Source organism: Zalophus californianus, chromosome 1 (genome assembly GCF_009762305.2).
Source record: "Zalophus californianus isolate mZalCal1 chromosome 1, mZalCal1.pri.v2, whole genome shotgun sequence".
Classification (NCBI taxonomy): domain Eukaryota; kingdom Metazoa; phylum Chordata; class Mammalia; order Carnivora; family Otariidae; genus Zalophus; species Zalophus californianus.
Window position 1 is genome coordinate 184230336 of NC_045595.1, and position 12227 is coordinate 184242562.

Sequence of the window (12227 nt, forward strand, 5' to 3'; positions counted from 1 at the left end):
TACAGCTAGGTATTCTCTGTGTGCATGGGGAAAGGAACAACAGATGCAACCAGGTTTGACTGCTTCTTGTTTTTATCATCCACAATTTAAAAACAAGCAATCAAGACAAACACTTCCAGCACTAGAAAGAAGAACAAAGCATTTTTCGCTGTGGATTTTAATGAATTAATCTTAGCAGCAATTATGGAATAGTTGGGAAGAGCAAGGCTTTTGAACCGGATTCGGGTTGAATCCCAGCTCTGCCACCTTCCAGCTGAATGACCGCTGAGAGTCTCACATCCCCCATATGGACACCAGATATAACACCCACCTCATAAAGATGTTGTGATGAAGGAGATGAGGGACAATTAATGCTAGTTTTCTCCTTCATTCCTTTCCTTCCTGCTTAGACTTGATAATAAAGAATAATTTATTATAGCGTTTCTGGAGATGGTGATTGCTAATTATAATTTTTATTGTGGTGATTAACCGATTACTCATTGTAAATATCACTTGGGAATTGGAAAGTTCCTTTTCTGAGAGTTATACATTATGAGGAATGTGAGATTTCTATGTTTTTTTGTTAGGATTTTCAAAGGTGTGGGCACTACATACAAATGACTCTTTTTTTTTTTTTTTTTTTTGCTAACCCTATTCATTTTCTTCAGAGTATTACATGCTAACAGAGTATATTTTCTCTGGAGGTGTATTCCTCAGAAGCAAAGTTCAGTGGGATATCCAGGAAAAAGAAAACTGAAGAGTTCAGTAGCCAAATAAGTTAGAGAAAGGCTGCATAGAATACCTTTCTTTTGGTGCAGCATAATGTGCTTTTAGCAAGACAAAAGACCCTGAGAACTGCAACTCTTTTTTTGAGCAATACTTATTAACAATCTGAGGAAAGAGTATTCCACGGAGCATGACAATTTAGCCTTTAGTAATATAGACGCCATTTTTATTGCTGAAACTCTCTTACTGAATACTGCTGTACAAACATTCTGGTGAAAGATTAGGCTTGAGTTTTCCGTTCCCAAAAGTCACTCTAGCTGGGGTCCAGCTACATGGGCCTGCAGGGTAGGGATAGAGAGAGTCTTGAGCTCCACTGTACTTGAGTAGAGTCTGGGTGTTCTCCAGGTTCTGTAATTGGCCGTTACTTCCTTTATACACTCTCTCTTGACAGTTTATTCTTTCCCATGGTTTCAGCCTCTAGCTTGATTCTCATCTACGGCTCCAGCTGAGATTTATTTCTGAGGTCAAACTTGAATATTCAGTTGGCAACTTGTCATCTCTACTCGGATATTCAAGAAGTGCCTCAAGCCCTCCATGTCTCAGACTGAATAAATCATCTCCTCTGTCCTTCCTCTCACCAAATTTCACTCTGATTTTCCACTTTCACTGGGACTGTCATTCACCATTGCCAGATCACAAACTTGGAATCCTGTGCCTTGTTCTTTTCTTCCCATCCTGTGCATTTTTCATTTCTTTTCACTCCACATTGCCAGTGAATCAGATCCTGTTGGTTTTATAACTAAATATCTCTAGATTCTTTCCTCTATTTTCCTCTTCTGTCAAAGTCCAAAGAGTACAAAAGTTTCCTGACCAATTACCTCCTAATTTAGCTTGCTGTATAGTCCAGTGTCATACTACCAATGGTGAGCTCTTTGAAACCGAGCATGACTGTGCCCATGCCTTGCTTAAAATATTTAAATGTTCTGTTGCCTTCAGGTAAGTTCTAGAACTTTGACTTAATGTACAAAGCTCATCACACTATAGCTTCTGACTACTTCTTGAGGCACATACTTGCTAATCTCTGACATGCACCTTCCACTCAGGCCATACTAACTCCCCACGGGTCCCATAAAGTATACCATATTCTTTTTGTAGCTGTGCCCTCTGGGTGAAAGCATCTCCTTTCTTTTATCCTTGACTCATTTTTCAAGACTCATCTCATCTCAAATTTTATGTCTCAGGATGCCTCCTCTCCCCTCATTCAGGCAGTCTTAAGTGTCCTTTCTTTGCTTCCTCATAGAAAACTATGCATCCTCTTTCCCATCTGAAATGGACTTTCAGAATTTAAAATAATGTGTGTTTTAATTAAATATCTGTTACCTCAGTAGTTGATCCTCATTAGCATCACCCTTCATAATTACAGCCAAAGTCAAGGCTGGTCATATATAATGTTTTATTTTTGGAAATTATATAGCATTTGCGATTGAGTAATCTAAAATCTATTTAAATTTCATTTGACTTCAGTATAGCCTTTGTGAGAAAGTATGAGTTTCCAAGTGATTTTTTCCCCATGTTGCTCGTTTATTTCTTCCTCCTTTAGAGGCTGGTTTCATATAAAGACTTTATAGTATGTTGTATACCACGTATTGACTAAACAACTAAAGCTGTTTCTTAGTATTTCAGATTACAAAACTATTACTTAATTTTTCAGATGACAGTTTTTGTTATTTCACGGTTGATATAAGCGAATGTTCTTTAAGCTTCATCATCTGTTCATTTCATTCATTAAGAAAAAATGTAATCTTTTAACATCTTTTTGTAGAATACATGGTTATTAAGTTTCAGATCATTCTACTCAAATAGGTCTTCCCCATTAGGACTTCATTCATTTAACACATATTTATTGAGTCCCTATAGTATGCTCAGCACTCTTCCAGGCATAAGGGAAGCAACCATGAGCAAAACCAGACCCATAGATCTTACAGAGGAATGGGAAAGCCAGGATTCCCAAGCATCAAACAAAAAAATTTAAATTGTAATTCTGATTATTCTTACCAAATGTAGCTATATAGGGCTATTTAGGTTTATAAAAGGAGCACTTAACTTTTTTTGGAAAGATCAGGGAGGGCAGAGATTTGAAAGGAAAGTGATACTAACTAGGGTGAAATCATTTAGAGCGCAAGCAGGTGTAGGCCTGTGGCAGGAGGAAGCGTGTTGTATTTGTGAAGTAGCACAAGGGTGGGGTGAAGAAAGCAGAGAAAGAAGTGGAACAGGAAGAGTCTGGAGAGCTAGATAGGGGAATGAACACATTCTTGTAGATCTTGTTAAGGACTTTATCTTAAGAGCAATGAGTTTATTTAAGAGCCACTGGAGTAGGGGAGAACTTAGATGGTATTTGCATTTCAAAGCCTTCTTCTGGCTATACTGAAGTGAAGCGATTTAAGAGCTTTCCTAAATCCAGATGGGAATTGATGGTTGTTTGGACCTGGGTTGGTAGCTGGCTATAGAGACGGAGATGAGTAGATTGATTTGAGAAATATCAAGGAGGAGGAGGAGGAGGGGAAAGAGAGGTGTCAAGGAAGCCTGGTTTCTATGTTGCATTATTCACTGAGATTGGATGGCTAGATAAGAGCAAGGTTTGGGTGCAATTAAATTAAGCCTTGGGCTGTAGCATTTGAGAAATCCTTAAGAAATTTACATATTAAATTTATCTACAGCAGCAGTATGTAGGAATATTAAAAAATATGAATCTTGATCCCTGTTTTAGAAGTTATAATCTCATTGGAGAAAATAAGGTACAGACATAGGAAATATTTAAATGACACACACACTCAGGATCTCACTTACTATGTAATAATAGAATGCAGTCCCTTACGCAATATCCTTTTTCATTTTATATTATATTTAATTATTTAAACTCAATTATATAACATTTCATCTTTGAAGTATGTTAAACGTTAACATCATTATTGGCAACTAATGAAATTAATTTATTAATTCAAACTCTGGGAAAGTGTATACACACACACACACACACACACACACTTTTTTTATTAGTTAGGAAGATAGAAAAACCTATATAAAGAGCAGTTTCATTGTATACTTGAATATGATGTTCATTGGTCTGCAGACTAGTTTTTTGTTCTTTTTTTTTTTTAAGATTTTACTTATTTATTTGATAGGGAGAGACAGCAAGAGAGAGAGAACAGAAGCAGGGGGATGCTGGAGAGGGCGAAGCAGGCTCCCCGCGGAGCAGGGAGCCCGCTGCGGGGCTCCATCCCAGGACCCTGGGATCATGAACCTGAGCCGAAGGCAGACGCTTAAACACTGAGCCACCCAGGCACCCCAGATTAGGTTTTTTTAAAGTGTTGATTAATGTTAGTTACAAAGGAGATTTTAAGAAGCCATGCTATTATTTGTAACGCTCTACAAGTCTCTCTCATGGTTCTCTGCAAAAACAGGCACATATTTGGTAAATACAGACAGGGTGAAGGCTTCTGAAAGGCTTTGTGGACAAGGGATTTGAAGAGCAGACAGGATTTGTACAGGCAAAGTTTAAGCAAGAGCACTTTCTAGGTGAAGGTTCAAAAGGATTCAAGAATTGGAAGGTGTAGTTGAGGTGGACACCATTAGGATTAATTAGTAAATAGGGTTGGGAGTAATTACAGGGTCACTATTATGCCCTGTTCATATAGTAGTGCTTACACCTAGGTTTTTGAAAAAAGACTTTTAATTGTTTCCACGTGATATTATGAAGCTATTTTGCCAATTCTTCTGCAGGCTCCCGTCTTCGTCAGGAAGATTTTCCACCTCGCATTGTTGAACACCCTTCCGACCTAATTGTGTCAAAAGGAGAACCTGCCACTTTGAACTGTAAAGCCGAAGGCCGCCCCACCACCCACCTATCGAATGGTACAAAGGGGGGGAGAGAGTGGAGACAGACAAAGATGACCCTCGCTCACACCGAATGTTGCTGCCAAGTGGATCTTTATTTTTCTTACGTATAGTACATGGACGAAAAAGTAGGCCTGATGAAGGTGGCTATGTCTGTGTAGCAAGGAATTACCTCGGAGAGGCCGTGAGCCATAATGCATCGCTGGAGGTGGCGAGTAAGTACAATGGGCTTTCGGCTTTTGACGGTGGGAATGGTTACAGTGGGATCATTTGCCTGGAGAGTGGTAATAAAAAGTCAAACCTGTATCCCAGGCTTTACTTGAGGAAAATTTCTAGCTTTTTGTATGAATACAATCCTCTACCTATTGATTTTTTTATATATATTTCTCATCATATAGCGGGTTATTCAAGCTAATTTTGGATTTGCACATAGTTGATGAACCATGCTACATTGGATTTGGAGCTGCTTTCTGTTGAATGTTTTCATTGAAATTGATTTATTCTTAAAAAATTGATTTATCCTTCTCCGTTGTTGTTTTCAAATAGATTGAATACAAGTGTTTCTGTGAAAAGAATAGCATGGGGTATTTTTCATTTGTTTTCATTTGGGGAAATACTTTCAACTGGGAGTATAAGATATGGTTTTAAACTATTTCTAATTCTTAGAAATATATTATACTTTTGGTAAAGCTATAGGTAGAGAAATATTACCCAATATCCTTTTTCATTTATATTATATTTAATTATTTAAACTCAATTATATAACATTTCATCTTTGAAGTATGTTAAATGTTAACATCATTATTGGCAACTAATGAAATTAATTTATTAATTCAAACTCTGGGAAAGTGTATACACACACACTTTTTTATTAGTTAGGAAGATAGAAAAACCTATATAAAGAGCAGATGTATGTGCCTCATACTTTATTACTTTGGCTACTGTAGTGCACGCTGAGAGGAAAACCTGTATATGTAATCCTCAGGTAGTTGATGGTTTAGTTTATTGACACAAATAGCAAATGCAGTTCATTTGCAATGACCTCAAGAAGGATCTCTTGGCTAATGATTAAATTGTTAGGTGTGTAATGTATTTGAATACAAATCGGGCTTCTCTTATTTTCAGTAAACATTCAAGAGGTAGCCAGAAAGTTTCATATCCTTGGAAGAATCCGTTGTGTGTATTATAGGTACAATTGAGAATTGCATAGGGATTGGTTGGAAACACAAATGAAATTTAGTTCTCTAATATACTTTACATAAAATTACTGGTGAAACTGTATACATATCTATGTATATATGTATAGATGATGTTTTCCAAGATGATTGATATTTTGATACAATTTATGTTCAAAATTATAACTATATAATCAGCTTCATAATCTCTAACATTGTCTCTAACATTCAACTAGAACTTGAATATATGGATCCACGGATAGTTATGCAATTATAGACATAGAAAGGAATTTAGAGACAGATTTTCCAACTTAATCAGATTATAATGTGGAATCAGTTTCCAAGAATCTAGATCACACTCATAGAACCATGTAGTACTTAGGGTGAGACAGAATGCAAAGATGTCTAACATGAGCATAAAATTTAATTAGATAAAAAAAAACAAAAGTAACCATTTAAAACTATGCCAGACTAGCCATCACATTTTTAAAACATTTGCTTGAAACTCAAGTTTATATTTCTCTTCACATTTAATTGATCACAAACTTATTGTACTTTCTCTTATTGCTTTTGATTCTCTGTGAAAATCTTAGAACTACGTAAGTGAGATGTATAAAAGCTGTAATCACAGCAGCAGGCTACTTTTCTTTTTCCCCTTCCTTCCTTCCTTCCTCTTTCTTTCTTTCTTTCTTTCTTTCTTTCTTTCTTTCTTTCTTTCTTTCTTTCTTCTTTCTTTCTTTCTTTCTTTCTTTCTTTCTTTCTTTCTTCTTTCTTTCTTTATTTCTTTCTTTCTTCTTTCTTTCTTTTCTTTCTTCTTTCTTTCTTTCTTTCTTCTTTCTTTCTTTCTTTCTTCTTCTTCTTTCTTTCTTCTTTCTTTCTTTCTTTTTTTCTTTCTTTCTTTCTTTCTTTCTTTCTTTCTTTCTTTCTTTCTTTCTTTCTTTCTTTCTTTCTTTCTTCTTTCTTTCTTTCTTTCTTTCTTCTTTCTTTCTTTCGTCTCTTTTCTCTCTTTCTTCGCAAATTTAAATGTGCAGGCAAAAGTTTAAATGTTTTTATAAAAGGATATATATATTTTGATGCACTCTTCTTTCAGGTTATGATATTAATATTCTTCTACTTTGGACACAATTATATTTAAGAACCACTTATTACTTGTGGAGATAAAAATTAAGTTAACCTTTGAAAACAAATACAGAGAATCAAGAAAGATGGGTGTAGATGACCTAGGCCAACTCTTATTTTTGGTAGATAAGAAACTGAAGATCAGAAGGAAAAACAGAGTAATTGTTTATTTTCTGAAATTATAATTCCTTATAAATGAAGTGTTACCAATAGAAATATATACCTGAGATCATGTTGTGTTTCTGTGTTATTTCTTACTCTACTTGCATTCTGATCATTGCCAGAATTTTTAGAAAAGGTTATAGACTTGAATAGAACATCTAAATGCTTACCCTCTAGATCTCGCCTTTCAAAACTCCTTTAGTTTTACTTTAGATGATCAAGATACCCTTAATGCACTGGGATTTAGAGAGCTGTGTTTTTCTAATCTGGCTTTTGTGTAGCTATTTTAAAAGACATTATTAGTTTCCAGTTAAATTCTTTTTCTAAGCAAGACATTCCATTACCTCGTGAATCCATTACGGGAAATGCTTTTCCAGTCTTAGTCAACAAATATACTTCAAGGAACTGAAACCAGACATAAGATCATTATATAACTTTTATCAGTAAAATATTCAAATACGCAGTCCCTGAATGCATAAATCACAAATTTTAGTGTGCTATTTCTCAGTATGTCTCCAAAACATTTCAAGCTCCAGAGAAAAGAGAATATTATAATTTACTGAATAAAATTCAGTTAAGGTACTTTAAACAATTCTTTAAGATCATATTCATTAACAATTCATATATGTAGAAAGGCAGAATGTATATTGTATATTTATCAAACATATTTTGATATTCATAAGGATAGTTTGGTAATAAAGATTTTTATTAGTGATAATAATAACTATTCTAAACCCTGAAAAAAGGGTGAGTAGTGTTTGTTTTCAACAATTTTTGTACTTGTTTGACTACAATAATTAACAGCATGTTTTTATTTGGATAAATGTATTATTTTGTAACCTAAGTTATATGGGAACAATTAAGTGCTCTGGAGTTAAAATGGGTTCTGTGTGTTTAAAAAATTATTTAGTAAATTCGGGCTTTAGTGCACTACAGATAGATACGTAGTGACATATTTCACCTGTATTTCAGTTATTTATTTTAGGCAATGGTTACTGTTAATTCACAATTGTAAAATGTGTTTGTGGTCCTAAAATGGAAAATTGCCTTTAGTGTGTTACATGAACAACCAAGTTGTGTGTGTATGTGGGAGGTGGGGGGTCGGGGGTGGAGGTCCAGGGAAACAGGCCATATTTGCTGTGGGTTAAATCTGTAAAGTATGGTTCTAGTTTGGTTTTATTTTTTCCTGGAGAATATTACTATGGTTTTTTTTTTTTTCACATTTTCTTAGTTTAGGTTCCAGAAGTTCAGTAAGAACTATTCTTATTCTTCCCAAAGACACACGAAGACAAAGATTGCATCTAATTTCTTAGTGACACTGTAGCCCAAAGTAATAGCATTAACAAAAGTGTCTAGAGGCAACCCGGATTTCACAGCGCAGTTTGTTGGTAATGCTTTTAAAAAACATTTATCTGTGTTTTATTTGCCTTTTAAACCAAGTTTTACAGCTGTAACAACAACTGGATTTCTCGGTTCCTAACAATTGTCAATCTCACAAACACTGGAAGAAAAAGATACTGAATGCCATTGAAACCCTTGTTTCTGTATAGAAATGATAATCGTGTCTTTTGTGTTTTTAATATTTATTGAAATTTAAAAAGTACACCAAAAGGATTGCATTTATTGGTTATTTTTAAGATTATTTTTTATTTTCATTTAAATCCCAATTATAACCAGGTTAGACCCAGTGAAAAGCACTGGCCAGCCTTTGGGTGCCAATCCTTGCCATGTAGAGAAAGCTGCATTTCTTGTTCTTGAAACCTCAGTATTCGATGCAATTAAAAAGTTATCTCACACAATTATAAAGTCTAAAAAATTTGGGAATACTAAGAAATATATGATGGTCCTTACTAAAGTTTCCTGGAATTTTTTGGAAGTTTATCTCTGTAAAGGAAAAAAAAAATAATCACAGATGTATTTTTTTATTTATTTTTTTAATTCTTATTTTTCTTTGCAAGCCAAGAATGCTATATCTTGAAGGGAACATTCAATTGGAAAATTTAGGTATCACTTGCTGTTTCCTAAGATTTATGAAAACTTTACTCTTTATCTAATCAGTTTCAAAGTAAGTTTTCTAAAATGGTCTTGCAAGTGGTATTCTCTTGTTTGTCTTGTATTAGCTCTATTCAAGAGTCTACTAAATGTTTAGGAAAATATTTTATGGGTGCATTCTCCATTCTCCTGAAACCCAACATAATCACTTCCTAATTTAGAACTTCATTTTGTTCCTGGCACACAAATTGATAGCACAGTTCTTGGACAAAACTTATATTTAATAAGTAATTTGATCTTGGGTTATTGCATTGAATTTTAAGGAAAATTAATCTGAACTTGACCCTCATGCTTTCCATCGTAGAACGTGGCCCTCTACGTCATCTGCTAAGCAGTGCACAGTTAGCATATGGCTATTTGTTTCCTATTTAAGCTGTTTTCTCTGAGGAAAAGAATTCCCTTCAGACTAGGCAGACATCTGCTAGCTGTCTTAGCAGCAAAACCAGGGAACTATCTTTCCTGGAAAAAAAACAAACAAAAATAAACATTTTGTCCAATTAATTAAAGATTAAATCTTCCCAGATTTTATTAACTGGGGTACATTTTAATAGCAATTACTTTGGGGTAAATGTTTATATTTTGAGGTAATATTTTCCCACGACTTTGAATATAGCATGATCTTTTGTTGTTATTAAATGATACTCATCAAAGTGATTTAGAATATGATTTATCCAATTTTCCTCCTTTGGGTAAAATGATAAAGTAAACTAACCATGGATGCCAAGTAGCCATGTCTTTACCTAGGTACAATAGAATGCATTCCTAAAATCTGGACCTTGGAAGACGGAAGGGATTACTCCTGGAGGTGAAATGGTTCAGATGAGCACGTGGAAGTAGAATATGCCATTATATTTTAAAATATTGATCAGTTGGTTATTGTGTGCACATACATAATCAATCTGACCTCTATATGGTCAGACACTAGAATTATTATACAGTTTATACACACACACACATTGTTCCCTGATAGACTTATCTTTGAAATTGAATTTGCTATATATTGCATATTTAAAACTACTGTTTCCTTACTTAATTTGTTTAATTTTTAACTAGCCATTTTTCAAGTGCTTTCACTACATTCTAAAACCTTTTTATATATTATTTTTGTTTTCAAGAGCAAAGGAAGAATGTCAGTCATTAGTTTAATGATTTAAAAATCTTTTTGCTTCCTGGTACACTTACATTCTAAAATGAACTGATTCTTTGTTCCAAAATTGATTCATGATTAAGTGAAATTATGCATATAAAGTGTGTAGCACAGTGACTGGCACATAATTATAAATCATAAATTATAAATCATAAATTTAGTCGGTCCTGTGACTTTCATTATTTTTTCCTCTTTATCTCTTTCATCAAACACCAAGATTATTTTTATATAAACGGGATCTGATGCTTCTGACTTGAAAATGGACTCACTTCATTTTAAATTTAAAGATATGTGCATTAATATACTAAAATATAAGTAAATGCCTCAGTAAGTAAATTTTCTAATTAATTTCCGGTTAAGTAAAAAATGTGTTGAATATATTTAATTCCACCTTGAATTGAAATCAGTGGTATGAGAAATTTACCCTTACCTTAAAATCTTCAATGCTAATGCAGGACATGCAATAGTGTTGAGTCAAATGATTTTTCTTTCAGGGACAAATGAAAAAATTCAGTTTTATAACTTTTACAGTTGGGATAACATTCATATTTTTTCTAATTAAATTTATGTATTCACTTAAGTAAAGAGGCAGCATTGCTAAGTTCTATGACATGATTATGATTATTAAACACTTGAGTTTTTACTGTCAGTCGAATATATTCTTTGGTTTTGCCTGTCTTTATTGGCTTGTGCTGCTATAAAAAGAATACCATGTACTGGGTGGCTTAAACAGCAAACATTTATTTATTTCTGGAGGCTGGGCAGTTGGAGATCAAGGTGCCAACATGGTCCAGTTCTGGTGAGAGCTTTTTTCTTGGTTTCCTCCCATGGTAGAGAGAGGGCTTTGGTCTTTTTTATCCCTGTGTGAGGACACCAGTCCCATCCTGGGGGTTCTACCCGCATGAACTCATCCAACCCATATTATCACCTGAATTCCCCATCTCCAAATACCATCCCACTGGGGATTAAGACTTAAACATATACATTTGGGGGAGGGGGAGGGAGACAGAAACATTTGGTCCATAACTGCCTTTAATGATTATTTTTAGATTTTCATTATTGGGCTTATAGTTATTTTATCATATTAAGTAACTGAAAATAAAAATCAGAAAATCAGGGAAAAAAGTTCTGTAATCTCCATGATGTAAGTAGCAGGCCTGTCAGATCACTTGTTGCATCCAGATGTCAGGTTTAAATTGTGTCATAAATCAAGTATAGACACATTATACCTTCAAGTGAATATATTGTGGAGGGAATTCTTTATTTGTTGGGAAAAGTAAGAGCAGCATCTTTAGTTACTATAGTAAGAGAGAAGATCGTGGTCATTTCTTTTTGAAAGACATAAAAATTCTTTCCTTCTCTCTTTCTTCCTCCTTTTCTCTCTCTCTCTCTCTCTTTTTTTGTTTTCTCTTTTCAAAGAGTATTTAATATGAAATATGAAGGCAGAAACCTGTATTTCATAATCCAAGAAGAGATGATCCATGAGAGATGACAGTGACAATAGGGCATAAAGAGACAATTTTGAGTTTCAGTGGGCGTTTTAGTAGAAGACAGGGCAAAGTTTGCTGACCATTTGACAGTGGGTGTTAGAGGAGTTGGCTCTGTTAGAGAATGTACTATTTATTCATAAATAACCAACAGGTTATATTCTATCTTAAAACCCCTGCTAGTTAAACATGGTTCAGGGTACATGTTCAGTTGACTTCTTTGGCAAACTTTTTATGTTTTTCCTTTATCTCACGTAACTGTTATGTATTAATCTTTAGTAGATTTGTAGAAAGATCTTAAGAGTAGAGGCACATTATACATTTCTTTTTCTTTATTCCCAGCCACAGGTTAAGGAATGTGATTTAATAAGCTTACAGAGGTCATTTTTCTATAACTCTGGAAAATTGTATTTTATTTGTGATAATATGTACATGTTCTTGCAATCTCATCACCAAGAGTTAACTACTTTGAAAGTCTATCCTTTT

General features: G+C 34.3%; 1 protein-coding gene across 1 annotated transcript in view; it reads left to right on the forward strand.

Annotated features, from left to right (window-relative positions):
- ROBO1 (roundabout guidance receptor 1) overlaps window positions 1-12227 on the forward strand; it is a 1115645-nt gene that overhangs the window by 785800 nt on the left and 317618 nt on the right. Inside the window, 2 exon segments of the mRNA XM_027585188.2 lie at window positions 4486-4601; window positions 4604-4814. Coding sequence (XP_027440989.2) covers window positions 4486-4601; window positions 4604-4814 — 327 coding nt within the window.